We start from the raw sequence: 22,425 nt of genomic DNA on the forward strand, positions 1-22,425 counted from the left end.
CGCCTGTGGAAATCCACCATCAGCTCTTTGGTTTTACCCGTGTTGATCTGAAGGTGGTTCCTCAGACACCGTACTGCAGACAACCAAGTCCGATACACAATCCTGGGCCCTGACATACTGCGGCTAGTCCGTGAGGTAGTCCAGGATCCAGGATGTGAGGTGATTAGCCACGTGCCCCAATTTGTCCTTCAGAAGTGCAGGCTGTATGGTGTTGAAAGCGCTGGAGAAATCAAAGAACATGATTCTCACAGAGCTTCCGGGCTTCTCCAGGTGAGAAAGAGCTCTATGCAGGAGGAAGATGACAGCGTCGTCCACCCCAATGCCAGGCTGGTAGGCAAACTACAGCGGGTCCATTGAAGGGCCTACTGCAGGACGGAGACAAGACAGGACCAGGCGCTCCAGAGTCTTCATGAGGTGTGATGTTAATGCCACCGGTCTGAAGCTGCTGAAGTCCTTGGGGCGCAGAGTCTTGGGCACCGGTACCACGCAGGATGTCTTCCACAGGTGTGGTACTCCCCCCAGCCTCAGACTCAGGTTGAAGATGGTTTCAACTATCCCGCACAGTTGGTCTGTGCAGGAACCTGGAGCTGATGCCGTCTGGACCTGCAGCCTTCCTCGTCTTTATCTTCCTCAGCTGATCTCTCACCTGACAGGTAGTGAAGGACAAGCTGGAGCAGGGGGGCTGTGTGCTGGGGGTGGAGGTGATGAGGTGGGTGGAGGGGTGGGGGGTGGTGAGATGTCTGGGGGAGCGGGAGTGGGGGAGGCGCGAAGCAGTGTGCCAGGAGTGTAGGTGAGGGGGAAGGTGAAGGTGAGGATGAGGGGGGTTGCAGCCGTGATGTCTGGGCCAGGGGAGGGGCAGACTGATCAAATCAAGTCAGCAGAGATTATACATTATATAACAGGGGATGTACAGGAAAGGACTTAGCACGCAGGCCTGCGGTGCTCTGGTGTTGATGGTGAGGGGAGGAGATGTGGTTGACCCCAGCCGTACTACTTGTTGCCTGTTGGTGAGGAAGTTGTGGATGAGTCGAATCAGTTGGGTGGAGATGTTGAGGTGGGGCAGCTTCTGGATCATCAGGTGCCTCTGGATGCAGTTAAAAGCAGAGCTGAAGTCCACGAAGAGTATCCGGGCGAAGTGGCCTGGGGAATCCAGGTGCTGCAGGAAGACGTGAAGCAGGCAGGCTACAGCATCCTTAGTGCCCCTCTTAGCCTTGTAGGCGAATTGGAGGGGGTCCAGTTGTGGGTTGACAGCTGGCAGGATGGTGTTCAGCAGCTGCTTCTCCAGGCATTTCATGATTATGGATGTTAGGGCAACAAGTCAGTACTGGTTGAGTTCAATGGGCCGTGGCTTCTTGGGGACAGGGATATGGTAGCCATTTTCCAGATGGAGGGTATGGTGGCAGTAAGGTAGGCTTCGCTGAACATGTTAGTTAGAACATGCTAACTCCACACAGAGGGGCTTCCCCACCCCGGGGTACGAAATCTCCACCCTGGGTTTGAACCAGAAAGCCTCTTGTTCCATAGCTGCTAACTCTCACACATTCGTCGTGAGAGTCACGCAATCGGTTGATTTCACACGGTCTCACACCACACAATTTCTCACTCGAAAAAAAAAATAAAAAATTGCTGGTAGTTGTTCCACTTCTGCACAGTAGGTGGTGCCACCCTACATAATTAGGCTACTAATACCTACAATGACAAATGATGGCTTCCTGCTAGTAAGAAGAGGAAGAAGAATTATTTAAAGTCTTGCATTTCTCACCTCCAGGTATGTTGGCATGTGTGTTGTGAAGTAGTTAGTCCTTAGCTTTTAAACTTTACATTTAGTGTCTTATATGTGTTGTGAGAGCATGTAAAGGCATTGGGAGAGCTTTGTAAATGTCAAAAATGCTAAATTAGCAGCAAAGAGTACTTTATGTTAGCAGCTAAATTAAAATAGTAGCCTATTGCTACAGCAGCCATCCTTTCAAGCAGCTGGGCAGAGCAAGCAGTAGATTGGCAAAAAATTCCACTGTCATACATTTTGGGTGCTAACTGAGCATATGCTCATTGATGGACATATTAAGCAGAGTTGAGCCATTGTTTGTTTATGTCATTGAAATTATGTGATTGGAATTGCACTTATGAGGTCATTCGGTAGTCACCACACTACAATGATGTAAAACAAGGCAAGTTAGAGACATGATTCATGACAGATGCAAGAGACAAATTCATATTAATATTGACACAGCATTTAATAATACACAAAATATATTATTAAAATTTATTATTATTCCCAAAATAATATTTTAGTTAGATCTTAATCAAAATATATTCAACCATTTTAACCATGAATTTTGCTTTAAATCCAAAATGGGTCTTGTGTCTATAAAGTAATAGGCTATATGCCACATAGGCAAACCCTAGTTTCTGCTTTTAACTAGTTCAGTCACTCTGAGTTGAATGCAGGTTCACTTGTGAAGGCCCTACAAGTCAGGGTGGCTTTGAATGAATGTAGGTATTGCCCATCTCCAGAATGCTACCCCTAAACCCACCAGAATGCAGGAAATCACATCTACCACATCCAAAAATTTCTGGGGGAGGACCCCCAAACCCCCACTATACCAACAGTGTATCTCTCTGTATGGTATATGTAAGTAAGGTATTAGGCCCTATCCATCTCCAGCAGGTGCATCTACCAGATCAGTTGTGTTGGATATTGAATATTTGATAGGGTGAAGGAAAATGTAAATAGTACATTTATTGAACGCACACCCGTTCCTACTAACAGTTGCATAAAGTATTAGTTTGCATAATAAGAGGACAAGTGCAGAGGAACGTGGCTGCTTGAGTAGAAAATATCAGTAGATGCACCAGAGATGACCTTTCGAGAGCAGATGCACCAGACATGACCTTGTGACAATGTGCAGGTGAAAGGAAACAAAGAGCGTCTCGTGAAAGGTGTGTAGTAGAAGCGACTCACTCACAGCAGCCTTGTGGGCAGCTGTGTTTCCTGTTCTTATATGTGTTTCAGAGAAAAGGGGAGCTGGAGCAGCAGATAAGAACGGAGTCAGCAGAAAGGAACGAGGTCTCCCCAGCAACACCAATGGCAATGCTTGCGTCACATATAAACATAAACCGCAGGCAGAGGCAGGCCTCACAGACACAATTCAGGGACTATTGGACGCTGGAGTATTGGAGCATTCCACTTCCAGTTGGAATACTCCCATACTCCCGGTTGAAAAACAAAGTACTGGTAAATATCGTATGGCACATGATCTCAGACGTATTAACGCTGTGGTTAGCACCCCTACAGTTCCGGTACCTAATCCGTACACGGCTCTCACCGCACTCCTTCCCTCACATCAGTGGTTCTCTTGTATCGACCTAGCTAACGCCTTTTTCTGCCTGCCGCTGGCCTCGCACTTACGTGATATCTTCTCTTTTACATACGGTTCTACCCACCTGCGATACAGTCGTCTTCCACAGGGGTTCATACTTTCCCCTGGTATTTTTAACCAGGTGTTGAAATCTCAACTGATGGGTTTGTCACTCCCAGACGGTGTGGCAATTGTACAATATGTAGATGACATTCTGATTGCCGCTCCCGATCCTGCATCTTGCCTAGAAGCCACCCGGTCCCTCCTACTGCGCCTCTCCGATTGCGGGTTCAAGGTCTCACGTACCAAGCTACAGTGTTGCCGTCAGCAGGTCTCTTTTTTAGGAAGAGTGATTTCAGCCAAGGGTACGGCTATGTCGGCGTCACACAGGTCCACTATATTATCACATCCCAAGCCACACACTGTTAAAGACATGCTGTCATTTCTCGGTCTTACAGGCTACAGTCGCCACTACATTCCTTCTTATTGTGAACTTACCAAACCTCTACGGGCTATGGTCAATGAGCAAGGAATGAGAAACCTCTCAGCGCCACTTAATTGGTTGACAGACGCTGAGGCCCTATTCATTCGTCTAAAACAAGAACTGTCTAGTGCTGCAGACTTAGCAATCCCCGACTACAGACTTCCTTTCTTTCTTGATGTTTCTGAAAAGGCCTCCTCTGTGTCTGGAGTCCTGTTTCAGAAAAAAGGGGGAGGCAGACAGGTTCTGATGTATGTGAGTGTGACTCTCGACCCTATGGAGGACAGACAACCACCATGTACTCGACATGCAGCAGTGGCGAAGATTTTGCAAAAGGTGGCACACATAGTGATGGGTCATGCACTGACAGTATTAACAACACACAGTATAGTGGCATACGTGAACTCTGCAGCATTCACTATGACTTCCCTCAGACAAAACAGACTGGACAGCATTTTGAGTGCACCACACATCACTTACACACACGACGGCATAAACATGGCAGAAGGGATCAGAGAAGGTGAGCCGCATACATGTGAGGAAAGAGTTAAAAAAGACACAAAGGTGAGAGACGGGTTATACGTTGAACCACTGCTGCATGCTCAGGAAACATTATTTACAGACGGTTGCTGCTTCAAACACCCACAGGAAGGACTGAAAGCAGCCTATGCAGTGGTACGCAGAAAGGGTGAGATGTTTGAGGAAGTGAAGGTAGGGCGAGTGACAGGAAAAGAGTCAGCACAGGTAGCAGAGCTGCAGGCAATGATCGCAGCGTTAGAGTGGGCAGAGAATAAAGTTGTAAATATTTATACAGATTCAGCTTATGTAGTGGGAGCCATCCATGTAGAAATGATTCAGTGGCTCCGAGCGGGGTTCCTTACCGCAGCAGGCACCCCTATTAAACATGAGAAAGAAATGAGACAGCTGTTGAATGCATTGCAGAAACCGAAAGAGGTAGCTATCATGAAGTGTAAAGGCCATGACAAAGGTACTTCTATGATAGCGAGAGGTAATGAAGCCGCGGATTTGGCGGCCAAAAGAACAGCTGGATATGTTCCTCAATACGTGATGGTACAGACTGAACTGATTCATGATATGTTACCACCATGTGATGTAAATATGATAAAGAAGGAACAGGAAAAGGCAACACCAGAGGACAGACAGCTTTGGGTGGAGAGAGGAGCACTGTCTACAGAAGGAATATGGCGGGCTCCCGATGGGAGACCTGTGTTGCCTCCTAGCCTAGCGTCCACCTTGATTGCAGAAGCCCATGGGCTCACACATGTAGGAAAGACACAGACTTTGAGAAATCTTACTCACTGGTGGCATCCACATCTACCTGGATTGGTAGAAAGACATATAAGAGACTGTGAGGTGTGTACCACCTATAATGTGAGACCCACCATGAAACCACGTGAGGGGAAATTTCCTCTCCCCAGGTATCCTGGCAGAGAAATCATAATTGACTATACGGATATGGGTGATAGAGTCCGTGGGTATCGCTATCTCTTGGTGGCGGTGGATGCATACACTGGCTGGCCAGAGGCAATACCCACCAAGGCAGAAGATGCCAAGACAGTGGTTAAGTTTTTGATTAACCACTATATCTCCTTTCATGGGTTCCCTGCCAGGATACGCACAGACAATGGAACTCACTTTAAGAACAAAGACTTGAGAGGGGTAGAGAAGCTGTTGGGGCTCCAACATGCTTTTGGAACTGTATATCACCCTCAGTCTCAGGGGAAGGTGGAAAGAATGAACCAGTCCATCAAGGCAAAAATTGGCAAAATTATGACCTCTACAAAGATGAACTGGGTGGACAGCCTGCCATTGGCACTGCTGTCAATTCGCAGCTCAGTGAATACAACTACAGGATTCACTCCTTTTGAGCTGCACACAGGGCGCCAGTTTCCGGGACCGGGAGCTGGAATTGCTAGCAATGAGATAAGTGACATACCTGTGCAGTATAAACCATATTATGACCAACTAAAAGCTTTGGTGTCAGCTTTCTCACAACAGGTAGGACACCGAGAGGGCGAGGAAAACAAGGAGCTGGAGGCCCCTACCTCTGAGTGGGTGCTCCTGAAAGTTTTCAAAAGGAAGTGGTCCGAGCCCCGGTGGTCCGGACCGTACAAAGTGGTGGAGAGGACATCTCACGCAGTGAGGTTGAGAGGAAAGGGCGACACCTGGTATCATTGGAGCCAGTGTGCAGCAGCTGAGTCCCCGGTGAGGACAAGGAGACAGTGTGAGGAGGAAGGTTTGTAGTATCAACACCTGCGGAAAGGCAGCACCAGGACTGGTAAGAAGGTTTTAAGCTCCTCTGATTCAACGCTTTGGTCGGAGTACAACGGATAGATAATAGCCTGGGACTGAGAGATTGAACTGCTTAATAGCCATGGGGGAGTTTCGGGGTAACAAATGGAAATATGTGGGTACTTTTGGTGTGATTGCTTTTTGCATAGTTATCCCATGCATTATTAGGATTGTGTGGATGCTGCTGCATCCCATGTATCAGATCATTGTGTGAAAGAATAATTGTAGCTGCCATAGAAAAGAAACAACCTGCTCCTCCGCCCTATCAAATGTATCAAGTTGAGACTGAGGCATTATTAGGAGGTCCCCGAGATGAGGAGGAAGATGTTGCGATCTCAAGTGTTTGAGAACGAAAGGGGGAGTTTAAACTTCACTTTTACACAAAAGCATAATTGGGCAATGCACATTTGTTATCAGGGAAGTGCCCTCGTAAACGAGGTCAAAAGGGGAACTGTTGGATATTGAATATTTGATAGGGTGAAGGAAAATGTAAATAGTAGGAACGGGTGTGCGTTCAATAAATGTACTAACAGTTGCATAAAGTATTAGTTTGCATAATAAGAGGACAAGTGCAGAGGAACGTGGCTGCTTGAGTAGAAAATATCAGTAGATGCACCAGAGATGACCTTTCGATAGCAGATGCACCAGACATGACCTTGTGACAATGTGCAGGTGAAAGGAAACAAAGAGCGTCTCGTGAAAGGTGTGTAGTAGAAGCGACTCACTCACAGCGGCCTTGTGGGCAGCTGTGTTTCCTGTTCTTATATGTGCTTCAGAGAAAAGGGGAGCTGGAGCAGCAGATAAGAACGGAGTCAGCAGAAAGGAACGAGGTCTCCCCAGCAACACCAATGGCAATGCTTGCGTCACAAATAACTGTATACGCTTAAAAGACTGGGTCAGGAAGAGATAGGTTGTCAGACTTCGTGCCCTGACTCGCTGATGTTGTTGGTTAGGGCAAGAAGAAATAGACCCAGAGCTCTGTACATCGCGATCTGAGAAATAAAGAAGAGTTAAGTTGAAGTCATCTACTCTCCTGTAATTCTTCATCAAACGAGCACGCAGAGAGAAGCTTGTTAATTTATAATTCGGTCTTAAAGGTAATACAAGAATTGGACGTGTTAAGCTCTCTCTACAACAGTTGGCAAACAAAACATTTATGTGTAGGCCTAAACGATGTTGGGATTCACAGGACCACAGATGATTTATCATTTGGTAAAATCATCACTGGACATTTAAAGGCTTTTTCCTCTGCATGCTCTTTGTCTTCAAACAAAGAGAGCTAGGTGACACCCATCTCCACAGGAGGTCTCAACTCACACCTCAGTGAGACACAAGTCTCACAACTTGATTGGACAGTACTGTTAAAGTGACATGCCCCTCTGTGATGTCACCAAACTCTAAGCTAAGTCCTGCTCCTTTCAAGCCTTCCCTCTCTTGCTCTACAGCTGCATAGCACTGCACACCTCTTTCTGGCTGGGCCTGGAACAGCAGAGGCCCAGACTCTTGCTCCATAGCCCCAAACCACTAAAGGGAGGGCAATTGATCACAGACTCTCTTGCAAACACAAGGTTTGCAACTACACTGAACAAAAATATAAACGCACCACTTTTGTTTTTGCTCCCATTTTTCATGAGCTGAACTCAAAGATCTAAAACATTGTCTATCCACACTAAAGACCATTTCCTCACAAATATTGTTCACAAATCTGTCTAAATCTGTGTTAGTGAGCACTTCTCCTTTGCCAAGATAATCCATCCCACCTCACAGGTGTGGCATATCAAGATGCTGATTAGACAGCATGAATATTGCACAGGTGTGCCTTAGGCTGGCTACAATAAAAGGTCACTCTGAAATGTGCAGTTTTGCTTTATTGGGGGGGGGGTGCAATGCATCTCCTTCGCATAGAGTTGATCAGGTTGTTGATTGTGGCCTGTGGAATGTTGGTCCACTCCTCTTCAATGGCTGCGCGAAGTTGCTGGATATTGGCAGGAACTGGAACATGCTGTCGTATACGCCGATCCAGAGCATCCCAAACATGCTCAATGGGTGACATGGGTGAGTATGCTGGCCATGCAAGAACTGGGATGTTTTCAGCTTCCAGGAATTGTGTACAGATCCTTGCAACATGGGGCCGTGCATTATCATGCTGCAACATGAGGTGATGGTCGTGGATGAATGGCACAACAATGGGCCTCAGGATCTCGTCACGATATCTCTGTGCATTCAAAATGCCATCAATAAAATGCACCTGTGTTCGTTGTCCATAACATACGCCTGCCCATACCATAACCCCACCGCCACCATGGGCCACTCGATCCACAGCGTTGACATCAGCAAACCACCCCCCCACACGACGCCTCACATGCTGTCTGCCATCTGCCCTGAACAGTGAAAACTGGGATTCATCCGTGAAGAGAACACCTCTCCAACGTGCCAGACGCCATCGAATGTGAGCATTTGCCCACTCAAGTTGGTTACGACAACGAACTGCAGTCAGGTCGAGACCCCGATGAGGACGACGAGCATGCAGATGAGCTTCCCTGAGACGGTTTCTGACAGTTTGTGCAGAAATTCTTTGGTTATGCAAACCGATTGTTGCAGCAGCTGTCCGGGTGGCTGGTCTCAGACGATCTTGGAGGTGAACATGTTGGATGTGGAGGTCCTGGACTGGTGTGGTTACACGTGGTCTGTGGTTGTGAGGCCGGTTGGATGTACTGCCAAACTGTCTGAAACGCCTTTGGAGATGGCTTATGGTAGAGAAATGAACATTCAATTCACAGGCAACAGCTCTGGTGGACATTCCTGCAATCAGCATGCCAATTACACGCTCCCTCAAAACTTGCGACATCTGTGGCATTGTGCGGTGTGATAAAACTGCACATTTCAGAGTGGCCTTTTATTGTGGCCAGCCTAAGGCACACCTGTGCAATATTCATGCTGTCTAATCAGCATCTTGATATGCCACACCTGTGAGGTGGGATGGATTATCTCGGCAAAGGAGAAGTGCTCACTAACACAGATTTAGACAGATTTGTGAACAATATTTGTGAGGAAATGGTCTTTAGTGTGGATAGAAAATGTTTTAGATCTTTGAGTTCAGCTCATGAAAAATGGGAGCAAAAACAAAAGTGGTGCGTTTATATTTTTGTTCAGTGTAGTTTTCCAGCAGCAAGGAACTAAGTGAGTTAGCACCCAGCATCTAACTCTGCTAAACCCTGAGCGACCAGCTTCCTCTGAGTTTCACCTTTGGAACAAGGACACAACAAAGACTGCACCTGGAACCATCTTCCCAGCCTTCTTCTGCTGGCTAACAAAGCAGTACACCACCAAGTGACTCTTTCTACCATCCACTCAAGGATCAGTAACGTAACAACTGGGCATAGCTTACCACAGCTTTACAGGCTAAGCAAGACTGTTTATCTTGTTGTATGTGATTTAATGCTGTCATTGAGTTATTGTTGTGATAGATTGCAGTTAGGTCATTGATTAGTTGGCTTCGCCAAAGCTAAGTGTTTAGTTTGCTAATACTGTTGACAAACAGATTCTTGCATGCAACTAAACAATCTCTGCACTAATTCAGACCGTTTGCAACACAAATCACATTCACATAGATTCGTTAACAAATAGTCTTTCAACAGAGAGACACCCAAACAGGCATCTCAAAGTTTCCGCTTATTTTCCTTTGTCTTTGTCCTGACCACACGGTCAGACAAACACCTCCCCCAACCTGAAGCCAGCTTTGATTCGGCCATTTTGGTAGTTCTCTGTTGTCAGCCATTTTGTTTTGTAGGCCAAACAGCTCCTTGATCACCACACCCGCCTTTGTCTTTCTCCTCCTTCTCTCTCTCGCACGCACGCACACACACAGACACACAGACACACACACACACGCACACACACACACAGTGTGCTAGTTTGTGAATAAATATAATTCTTTGGTATCATACCTGCTGTCTGTTTAACGTTGCACAAGAGTGAATGAATAGTCAACCTCTGCTGCGTCAAGAACTCCGAAATCCTTCAGGCATTACCGTTAATTTTGGTTGTTGTCATTAATTTAATTATTAATCAAACTCCAAATTAATAGTTTAGCCTATTTTATGAGACTGATATCTTTAACTGGCTATCATTTTCCCCTTTATGGGAATGGTGCCCCACGAGGTGATTTAATGTTAATTAAGTCACATTATTTAACATAATTATTAATTATTAATAATAATTATTAATTATTTACTATAGCCAATTAAATCCCAAGATATTTGGTGCGCTTTGGTGAGACCTAATATATTGATTCCAACATACTTTGGTGCCTCCGTGTGAAACCCGAATTTATGTTCCCAACATTTTCGGTGCCGCCATGTGAGGTAAATATATGTTGATCCCAACAACGACAAAATTGTGGTCGGCCCCGCTGAATCTCACTCCAAGGTTTTTTGAAAAGTTGGAACCCCTTAGCTTAGGTGACAAAGCAAACCGCTGCTGCACCTTGCCTTCTGGATTACATTGGTTTATGTCATTTATGTGAAATATAAACTGAACCCAAATGTTTTATTACCATTAAATGAAGCCTTCTTTAAGCATACTTTGCCAATACTTTGGCAATTCTGATCAAATATAAACTGTACTGTTCACTTTAAGTTTGTGAACAGGAAGTGGGTGCCATACTACTTCCTGTATTGGGAAAACAGAGGCTTAAAAATTGGAGATCAAACAGTTAAACTGGTCAGTGTTGATCAAACATAAACCAAGATTCATTGCCTATTTCTAACCTTAAATATTTTCAGGAACTTTTTCAGGCTTACTGTTAAACTGTAATACAAGATTGTTTGTTACCAGCTGGCTGCCATATTGTTTTGGAAGAGCAACTTGCATTAGAGTTGGAGAAAAAATAACTAGATTCACTGTGCCAACTGCCGGGATTATTAAGGTGGAACATTAACTCGTAGTGTTACTCAATGCATGAGCTGACGACGTGACTCAATCAACACACCTTAAATATTCTATATTACACCTTTGACCATTACTTTAGTTTTTATATGATATACACTTTTAGTAATGAGTGGATCTTTAAGCGTTTAAATGTATTAATTTCGGACGGGTTATGTGACCTGCACATATTCTAATTCTCACTCGGAGACAAGAAAAGCGTTGCGTGTCGGACTAATGCAACACTAAACCCCCGAGCTGGCCTGAGAAGGACTAATTGCACAAACCCAGTATTTTTTAATATCCCATGGAGAGAGACTCTCACTGCAGCCTGTTTTGGTTTGAACTATTTTGTTCTGAAAATGTCGGCGTGCAGTCTCGTCCTGTGGATGATAAACGGGGACTTTCCTCTGTGTCACCAGTAATGAGGAAATACAGTGAGTGCTGGACAAAGCAATGAGTGACAACAACCTCGCCCACATTTAAAGTTACCGTTTGCAGTGGAATCACGAGGGTCTAGGTACCATGTCTGAAGAGTACTTTCGGTTCCAAAGGTACCATACCAAAAATGTTTAGTGGACACAGGGCTTAACTGTTTGATTCCATACACTCTGCACAACATCCACAGCATTTTCAGGTATGACTATGGACCCTTAAGGCATAGAACTATAGAAGAGTGAGTTTTTATGACACACAATGAGATATCGTGTAAACTCAATGAGTTTACATAATATCATTATACCAAAGGACCCACTAACAAAGAAATGACATAAGTATTTTGTCAAAAAAACTTTCTTTTTTAGCAAATGTAAAAAATGACCAGTCCTTTCCAATCAGGCGTTCTTGTCGTCCTGTGTTGTATTCTGGATATGCTAGGGGTTTACTTAAAAAAAAAAGAAACTTATGAAATCTCAGATTTCTATGCCCTACATAGGTGTGACAGCCGAAAGTCCAAATGAAGGAAAATAAGAAAATATGTGTGTACACACATACACATACACACACACACATATCACACATATGTGTATACATACATACACACACACACACACACACACATATATATATATATATATATATATACATATTTATTAACAAAGTCAAAGGCATGTGATGATGTGAGGCAGAAATATATATCCTGAAGCTTTTGGGAAACAGCATTTCAGCACTGTTAAATAATTCCAGGCACTGTATCTCAAACACAAAAGCACTTATAATTTCTGTTACATACCTTTGCTTCTCAGGCTGCTTCCTCAGAGTAGCCCTGTACAGCTTTGTGGTGATTGCCACTGATTGCCATCTTTTGAGATGCCACAGGCTGTGTGGCCACTGAGACGGTTTGTGGAGGGCATCCTGGAATCTGGCTGTAGTGAAGAGATGTTGGGCACCAGGGCCCTGCAGGGAAAACAATCGACATCTAAAACAGTAAACAGTGTTGTCCCCTGTAAAATTGTTAACTAGACATACGTATTCAAACACATGTCAAGACAGACATACACACAAAGTCCTTTCATCACATACATTTCAATACCTCTCCAGGTGTATAGCTAAGACTTACTACAATGTTTGATAACAGTATTGTGAATGGCCTCCATATAACAGAGTTCCAAGTAAAAAACACATTGTATATCTACCATAAAACGTATATTAAAAGCAGATTCACAATGAAACTCCAAGTGCAGCCACACGTTCTGACAAATAAATGCAGGTCTTAATTCAACCCCAGGTCTGACTGCCGTCGTGTCGTCAGCCAATTGTTTGAGCTAGTGTTAGTTAGCTGCTTAGACTGGGCATCACACATATAAATGTTAAAACTTTTGTCAATATGGAGATACTACACATTGTTAGCTCTGATAGATTCTACACGATTCAATTGTTGAATTCATCTTACTGAGACCACCCAGCTAGCACTTTAAACTTACTTTACGCCAAGTAGCAAAAGTATTTCAAAACAATAGCTTTGGTTAACCAGTTAGCAGAGACCAACAGCTATAATACTATATAAAACAGGAAAGAAAAGGAGAAAAAAGCACAACAGGTCCTCTTCAAAATCCGATTTGCATTCAAATTCCAAGTGCAGCCACACATTTTGACAAATAATTGCAGGTCTTAATTCAACCCCAGGTCTGATTGCTGCCGTGCTATAGGCTAACTGAGCAAGCATTAGTTAGCTGCGTAGATCAGGCACCACCCATATAAATGTTGAAAATGTTGTCAATATGGACATGCCACACATCGTTAGCTCTGTTAGATTCTTTAAATTCAATTGGTAAATTCATCTTACTGACAAGACCCAGCTAGCAATTTAACTTACTGTATACCGAGTAGCAAAAGCATGTCAAAACAATAGCTTTGGTTAATCAGTCAGCCAAGACCTACAGCTATAATGCTATATAAAACATGAAAGAAAAGGGTGAAAGCATAATAGGTCCTCTTCAAAAGCCAATTCACAACCAAACTTCAAGCGCAGCCGCACATTTGACAAATAAATGCAGGTCTTAATTTGACCCCAGGTCTGTCTGCTGTCGTGTTGTGCTTGAGCTAGAATTATTTAGCTGCTTAGCTGGGGCATTACACATATAAATGTTGAAACTTTTGTCAAAATGGACATGCTGCGCAGCGTTAACTCTGTTAAATTCTCCATAATTCAATCATTAAATTCATCTTAGTGAGACCACCCAGCTGGCAATGTAACTTACTGTAAGCCGAGTAGCAAAAGCATTTCTAAACAATAACTTAAAAATAGCCCGTTTGCCAAGGCCTACAGCTAAGCACTGGTTGTGCAGCCCAGCGTTAGCTCCTACAGCCATCTACTCCACAACTCATAAAGCATACTTACAGGTTGTGATCCAGAATCTCCAGAATTGACCAACGGAGTGGGAACAGCCCCATCTTTCAGGAGTAACCTCTGTGAAAGTCCAGCTGTAAAGTGTTGCCAGTTGATGAAGTGGTCCTGAGGAAAATGGAGGGAACACAATAAAACGATCGTGTTGTATTGCTGAGGAATAGTATTGAAAATAAATTACAACCACTTATTCTTCATTTCCTCTTCATTTGGCAGTCCAAACAAGGGTAATTTGGGGTCACAATGAAAAAAGCAGCATCTCATCTCTCATCTCTTTGGCATATCTTCAACAGCTCCTCAACAGCTCAAACTCTCTGCAGCCTCTGCTCCAGCTTTGCTCTGAGTAGTTTTGTTTGGGGGCATGGCTCAGTGGCCTGCAGGCGGCACTGTGTGCATAGATAATGTGTTACATTGTGATATAATAACATTTTGGAAGTAAAGGCAGGAATGCAAATGACCCTTTTCAGGTCTGTGGGGAGGGAGAGTTCCTTGGACTTTTTTTTTCTTTACTTTTTTTTATAACTAGTTTTTAAAGAGTTATGTTTTAAGTTGGAACCAGTGAGCTTTGAGCTGATAGCCATTGGGTGTGGTTACATGATGGCTTCTCATTCAGAATGAAATAAATCTGAATGAACGCCAGAAGGGCAAGGAAACCAGCATGCGCAGAAAGACCGGAATGAACATAAAGAGGAATGAGTGTATACAAGTGCAAGAAATTTTTTCATTCAGAATTAGGAACGGAATATTTCAGCCCCTTACATCGGATTGAATTTTCAATCGCATTGGCCATTTCCATTACGAATTAGGTGTTTACAAGATCACTTTTAATAGGAATGAACTTTCATTCTGAATGAAAAGGGAATAAAACTGTCCATGTAAATGCATTCATTGACAGGGTAGTAAATTCAGAAAGTTTTAAGAAACAGACATTTTGATTTTGGTATTTTTATGCCATTTGCTGACAGTAAGAATAAAATAGAATAGTTTTATCCTTTAAGACTGACTTTCCTAACTGGGCCAACTGACCAACCAAATCTTGAGTCTTTTTTATGAGCCTTCCCCTTGCTTACATTTTTCTAAGGTAGGAACTCGTTTTGAGCCGAGAAAGGAAACTAGAAAAGAAAAGACAAAGCCAGAGGCGGCAGGCAGGTGGGGAGGAAAGGCTGTGATGTAGTTTGTGTATGCCGGTCCAACGCCACTACCAAAGTGTGTACACACACATTAGCATAAAACAGCTTTGCATATGATCTGAGCACTTTCCAAGACACTCAAGACGACAGAGAAAGAGGGAGCTGAGAGGGAAGAAAATAAAGCTCTTGCTATTTTGTAAGCCTGAGACGATCACATGCTGTCGACAGCACCTCACATAGCATCCGCCACCACCACCCACTACCCCCCTACACCCACCCTGCCCTGCATTGTCTCATAATCCTTGTCAACACACACGTATAACATGCAGAGAAGATACTTCAGGTCTCATCTCTCTGGACTCACAATTTGTGTCTGCAATTGCACACCACCCAACAATATATGTACTGTTGTTCAACGTAATGTGTGAATAAAGAGTAGTATGTATCTTTTTGGACGTACTGAGCTGTAATTACCACGTCAGTTCCTGAGAAACTCCCTCCTGGTTGAAGACATGTAACCATGGTAACCCTTGCCAACCTCAGCTCTCTCGTTGTGTATCTCGCAGTCATTTCCATGGCCAGATAATGCTTAAAGTACTATAAAGGTAAGCAACTAGCCCAAGAGTCGCAGGTGGCAAAATGGCTGATTTTTAATGTAGCATCTAGCTTATGTGACATTATTGATGTCAAAGAGCATTGCTGAAACTTTGTTGTCACTACCACATCGCATTCTGGGATATTTATTCTGGTGTAGTGTCCAGAGTTTGAATACTGTAATATTTCACTGGACAGAGTATGCAAATTAACAAACTGTAGGTTTCAGACTAAGGTTTCAGACACACTAAAAAATCTCATGTGTTGTTTTAAAGGCACAGGCCTGGCCAGGTTCGTACAAATTTACAAATGATGTACTGGTTCGGGTAGGGTTCAGCATTCTTGACATGGTGCTTCAAAGTTCTTTTATGTGAAAATATATTGCAGAAATTAATAAAAATGATGGTGCTGCTGTCTGTGTTGAGCTACTTCTTACTCAGTGCTAGGGCTAAAAAAGAAAAAAGTAATTTCTCCATACTAATCTCCATGACACTGTCTGTACCCATTGGATATTGGTCTAATGACCAATAATTTCAGGCTGATCAGGTGGAGCCAGCCAACATCCAAACCAAGACTTCCTCTTTCGTGCTGCGCTCATTTTGGCTGTATTGTCAGCCGATAGCCAGTGGGTTTCAAGGCTGCATTTCAGCCAAAGCATTTAACCTCTTTGGCTGGTGCTTCATAATTGTCCATGTTTCTGGATTATTCTGGTCAACCTGATCTCACAGAAATACGTGAAATGACAATGACCTCTTAACACCGCATTCCGTGGTGGCAGCACGTAATGGGTTGAAATTACGTGCCGGTACCACAGAAACAATGCCAATGTAAAGTCAATTAGGATCCTTTCCCGCGGTGGACACATGGATTCCCTGATTCAGCAACGTCCTGTACACACAAAAACACGAAAGTGTTCTTGATTTTAAAACGACAAATATATTCCTCTGTTATAATTTCCCACCAATAATAATAATAATAATAATAACATGATAGTTCGGCTGTACTGGATATTTGATATAGGCCTATTCTAATATTCATGAAGATTAAAAACACAGTTTCTATAGTACTAGCTAAATTATCTGAAATTAACCATCATCCTTACTTTTTCTTAACATAGTTCATCTAGATGCAGTGTCCTTACTAGTTCGGCTTTACTAGACATTTGATATATTCAGTAAATGTATCTTTTTATGACTCTATTTTACAACAAGCCGCAAAAAACCTACCGTCCCAAAAACGCCGTTGTTAGAGTACTCTCTAAAATATCTGAAATTAGCCAACATCCTTGCTTTTTTTTCTTAACATAGTTCATCTAGGTGCAGTGTCATTACTAATTCGGCTTTACGAAATATTAGATATATTCAGTAGATCTATCTTTTTACGACCCTGTTTTACAACTCTGTTTTACAAGTCGCAAACAAACCTACCGTCCTAAAAACACTGTTTCTAGCGTATTAGCTAAAATATCAAAAATTAGCCAACATCTGTACTTTTTCTTAACATAGTTCATCTAGTTGCAGTGTCATTACTAGTTCGGCTTTACTAGATATTAGATATATTGGGTAGATATATCTTTTTACAACCCTATTTAGAACCCTACTTTGCAAATCAGAAGAACTACAACTATGTTGCTGATATGTATCAAGCTGCATGGCGCGGTCCCAGGGAATTGTAGTTTTTAAAAAATATAAGTGTTTTTCCCAGATTTGGAAGTTGTAAATACTGAACTGAGAGTACACTGTGGACTTTAAGGGGATGGTAAACACACTTGCGGATTTTAAATCAGATTTTAAATATCTAATTTCTAAATGGGTGAAAATTAATTTTATCCATATTTTACCCATATCTGACAGCACCCTCAGTTGTTGACTACACTAACATGATAGTTGAGGTCAAGAGCTCTCTATAACAGCTGGTCCCATGTCTGTACCCCCTTTCGTTTAAGGCCTCAAACATGCACTGAGGTCAAGGTTCAAAGGTCAATGGCTGAAAGCAGGAGCCATGTAGAATCTTTATACTGACATATGTTACTCTCCAGGTTGAGACCTTTCCAGGAGCACTTTGAAGGCCCAGTGTATAAAATGATTTTTGTTTGTTTCTTTGCTTGTTTTTTTTTCTTTTTTACTGTAGATAGTTACTAAAATGAGTCATCCTCAGACAATACAATACTACTAAAAAGTAAAACCAATAATAACAATAATGAAATAAGCAAAAAGTAATATTAAAATTATATTGAAATTTTAAAATCTATTTACAGAGTGGAATGGTAGCCTAATAGATAACTTAGATAATATTTATTATTGTTTAGACACTTTATTATTGCTTAGATACTATTTAGCCTATTATTGTATTTACTTTTAGCATGTTCTTCTTTTATCTACTGGCTATATGTTTGAATTTATTTAATAACGAATTTATTTTTTGTTAGGCCTACATCTTAATATTTTATGTCATTTATAATAGTTTAGTTCTTAACTCCAGACTTGATATCGTTATCCTTCTCAGTAACTCTCAGACACATGCCACCGAAGACCAAAGACGACCACAAAAAGCATCACCAAATCTTGGAAAATAGACATGGGAGCCTAAATATAGCACAAATTTAGAAGAGCTAAAAGTCTGTCTTGAAGAAAAACAGGTTTTGTGTACATACACAGTTTACATATGCAGTTTATAGAGATTATTTACAATGTTAAAGACACAAATAAATAAAATTTACCAAAGAGCATGAAATCTTAACAGAAAAGGCCCTTAGATTGTATGTGTTTATGCCCTTCAAAGGACTGTCATTTTTCATTTTAGGTACAAATACAGGGTTTTCTTCCACTGTTAAATGACCTACAATATATCAATTTGTTTTTTTTTTTTGTTTTTTGTTTTTTGTTTTTTGAAATCATGGATTACCTTGACAATATAACTAGTATTATACAACAGTTAGTTCCGGTCCTGCAATCTGATTGGTCGAGAGACAGTAAAACCGTGACGATATTGGAGTACAACATCACGGTTATTTCACTGCGTATGTATCACTCCGCCTCACAGCTGATTGCAATCAACAATCAAATCAAAACTGACAGTTAGTGTCAGTTAGGTCAGCAGTTGCGTTGTAGGCGAATTAATTCATCCACTGTCAAACAGCCAAAAATATGGATTTATTTTCTAAAATAAGTTTTGAACTGAACTATGAATGGTCATCAGAGGAAGATGGGGGAGAGAAGAAGCTGAATCCATCTGAGCACACATCCAGGTTTGTCAGTGTTTCATCAGCGGAGCTCAATGACTTGGAGAAAAGCAACATACTGTCAGATCAGAAGGCAGAGTCAGCTGTGCCTGTGAAGCAACAGTCCACCATGCAGTCACCAGAGACTTATTTCACCGGCTGCACAATTAATGGAAACGTGCTGATAAATGTGTATAAAGAGTAAGTGCCTGGCGCACCATGTCTGCGTTACATAGCAAAGGTGACAGCAGAGTCCTGAGGGAACTATTTTTGTTGGCGGAAGACAAATAAAATGCTTAAATTATCTATTTTGTCCTCATTTTTCAACATTTCTTAATCAGCCTTGCTTATTTAACTGTTGAACTGTTGTATAAAAGCAATATCACACTCGAGCTCGTGATGTTATACTCGTATATCGTCACGGCTGTGATTGTCTTCTGCACTCGGCCTGTGGCCTCGTGCCTATGACCGAATCACAACCGTGACGATATACGAGTATAAAATCACAAGCTCGAGTGTGATATTGCTTAATTAGCAGAATGAAGGCCCATTTAAAAAAGTGTAAATTAAGTAATGGATTTTATGCTATTTTGTTAATTTTAAAGGCCTTTTACCTGCAGATAATCCATTAAAAGTACCCTATATGAAAATGAAGGGTTTTATTTCATCCTTTCTGACCGCCAGAGGTGGTGCATAAGCACTGAATGACTCTGTATCGCGCATGCGCAGGTCAAGTAGTTCAAACCTAAGCCTATTTTATAGTCCTCTGCTTGAAAATTGCATACCCATAATGAAGTGAATATCTCTGCAACCACAAGGTCTATTTGAATACTTTTGGTGTCATGGTAAAGGGAACACTTGTGAGATTTTTTAAGATGTGTAAATATCATATGTGTTATATCTGAAGTGTGCTGCCCCTTTAACAGAAGGTGAATGTTGACTGTGGTGCTGCGCTGTTTGTTCATGCGGACTTGCCGTAGTTTCCTGCTGACTCTTGGATGTTTATTGAGGAACCCTGTTAGCTATCTGCCAAGCTAGAAATCAGCTATATCTTAGTAAGGGCAGAATAGTGAAAAGACAGACGCCTAACGGGTTACCTACAGAAAAGTGGATCTTCATGGAAACACACACAGTTTCCTTCTGCCATCAAAGCTGCAGTAAACACAATGGATAATAATGAAGACATGTTTGAGACGCGATAAGTATGTTCCAACACCTCACGTGCCAGTCAGCGCTCCTCAGCCGGCACCATTGCAGCCAGAGCACATGCAAAAGCGGAGGCTGCACGTGTGCAAGCATCATTTGCACAAAGAGAAGCGGACATGATTAAAGCACAAGCACACACTGAAGAGGAACAACAAAAGGCTGCAGCTGAGGCTGCTAGAAAGAAAGCAGAGCTGCAAGCCAGTCTCCACACACTGAGGCTAGAGAGCACCGCTTCAGCTGCCGTCGCCAAAGCTAATGTTCTGGAAACAGCTGCGGAGAACGAATTTGGAGAGCTAGATCATGCTAGCCTAAAAAATGAATACACTGAGTATAAGTACATGGAGAATCCAAAACCCGAACATCACCATGACTCAAAGCTGCTGGAACCTGCCACATCTCGTGGCATCACTCCGATTGTCCAAAAGCTGCCATACTCTCTGCACGACAAGTGGGTTTCTCTAGCATCTCGGTGCCACCGGACAAAGCCACCGGACATGTTATCCACCTTTCTCCTTCTTCGCGAAGTTTGTGTGTGATCAAGCCAAAACACTCAATGACCCAAGCTTTGCCCCACTCACAGGTGGATTGAGCACAGGAAAGGCAGAGAACTCCTTTAAACACAATGCGAAAACACCCATTTCTGTCAAAAAACAGAGGTGTCAGTAGACTCTGACAGCAGCCATGACAACCCTTCAGATAAAAGGATGGCCGACCCAGACAAGCAATGCCCACTCCACAAAAAACCACATCCCCTTAGGAAGTGTCGTGGTTTTGGGACCAAATCCTTGGATGAGAGGAAAGCCTACCTTAAAGAGAAGAATATCTGATAAAGGTGCTGCGCATCATCCAGTCACCTAGCCAAAGACTGTGGAAAAAATGTTCAGTGCAGAGAATGCAAGAGTGACAGCCACCCTACTGCACTACATCCAGGTCCGGCTCCGTGGATAACTGAGACCTCTGTAACCACAAGAGATCAAGGCGGGGAGCAAGGAGAAGGAGCCTCTCAAGCTGTCATGTCAATGCACTGACATCTGTGGGACTACAGTCAGGTCAAAATCATGCTCCAAAATCTTTCTCGTCAGAGTTTATCCACTACACACTACACTACACACACTTCAAGCGGGTCGTGGACAGGATCCCAGCTCTAGATCCCTCTGCAGCCATCCTTATCCTGCTCAGCCGAGACATATCATGGGCACACAAGGTTTAAGAACAATGCAGTGAACCCCACGACGCCCCCTACGCCCAGCGTCTCGACTTGGGCTGGGTGATTGTAGGAGAGGTCTGTCTTGGAAAAGCCCACAATCCAGATTGTGTCAATGTTTACTGAACCAATGTGCTGAGTAACAGGCGTACTTCTCTGTTTGACCCCTGCCCAAACAGCCTCCACATCAAAGAGAAGTTTGATCCTCCAGTGCATCTCCATCAAGCTCCAAGGGCTGACGAGACAAAAGACCTGTTTGATGAAAAAGACAGTCTTGGTGAAGGAGTCTTCCAGCGAACGCCACATAACAACAAGCCTGCCATGTCTTCCGTAAGGAACCTGTGGCGGTGGCAGGAGACAGAACAAATGTTCTACTGATTCAAAGTCTGCCAGGAACACCGCGATTTCTTAAGTTTCCACTGGTTTGAGGATAATGACCCTGCCGACAGGATCGCAGAGTACCGCATGACTGTTAATGTATTTGGCAATAGCCCTTCCCTCACTGTTGCCATATACTTGAGAAGAGCTGCCCTGCAAGGCCAGGAAGAACACGGCATGGAGGTAAAACAGTTTGTTCTAAGGAACTTTTACGTTAACGACGGACTTGCCTCATTCTCGACCGACGATGACGCCATCCGAGTCCTGAAAAAGACCAAAGAAATGTTAGCCGACTCAAACATCCGACTGCACAAAATAGCCTCCATCCATACTGCAGTGATGGAAGCGTTTCCATCCGAGGAACACACTAAAGAGTTGAAAGACTTAGAGCTGGGTGTGGATCCCTTACCCCTGCAGAGAAGCTTAGGTCTCAACTGGCACCTTCAAACTGACAGCTTTACCTTCCTTGTCTCTAGAGAGGAGAAGCCATTTACCCGTAGGGGTATTCTCTCTACGGTCAACAGCATCTTCGATCCGCTGGGGTTTGTGGCTCCAATAACAGTACAAGGCAAGGCACTGGTCAGAGAACTATGTACTGAGCATAGCGAATGGGATGCCCGAATACCTGCTGAAAAAGAGACACAGTGGAGGTCTTGGAAGGACTCACTCAAGGTACTTGAGCAACTTCACATACCAAGGCCATACCTACCTATTTCCTTGCTCTCCACACAGCACAGGGAGCTATGTGTCTTCTCCGACGTGTCCACCA

General features: G+C 43.2%; 2 protein-coding genes across 2 annotated transcripts in view; both read left to right on the top strand.

The window, feature by feature from the left end:
- Positions 1-22,425, top strand: part of LOC125900970 (uncharacterized) — a 674,134-nt gene that overhangs the window by 438,438 nt on the left and 213,271 nt on the right. The gene's annotated exons all lie outside the window — the stretch shown is intronic.
- On the top strand, positions 1,367-6,135 carry LOC125900323 (uncharacterized). The gene is made up of 2 exons (XM_049595224.1): positions 1,367-1,391; positions 3,014-6,135. The coding sequence occupies exons 1-2, from the start codon at positions 1,367-1,369 to the stop codon at positions 6,103-6,105; spliced, it is 3,117 nt and encodes a 1,038-aa protein (XP_049451181.1). The 3' UTR covers positions 6,106-6,135.

The sequence above is a fragment of the Epinephelus fuscoguttatus genome, linkage group LG14 (assembly GCF_011397635.1).
Source record: "Epinephelus fuscoguttatus linkage group LG14, E.fuscoguttatus.final_Chr_v1".
In the NCBI taxonomy this organism is placed as follows: domain Eukaryota; kingdom Metazoa; phylum Chordata; class Actinopteri; order Perciformes; family Serranidae; genus Epinephelus; species Epinephelus fuscoguttatus.

Excerpts from the sequence above, each read along its gene's own strand:
- LOC125900323 (XM_049595224.1), top strand. The coding sequence starts at position 1,367 with ATGGTAGCCATTTTCCAGATGGAGG. Across the intron at positions 1,392-3,013 it reads AGCCATTTTCCAGATGGAGG|AGAAAAGGGGAGCTGGAGCA; the intron begins GTATGGTGGCAG and ends TATGTGTTTCAG.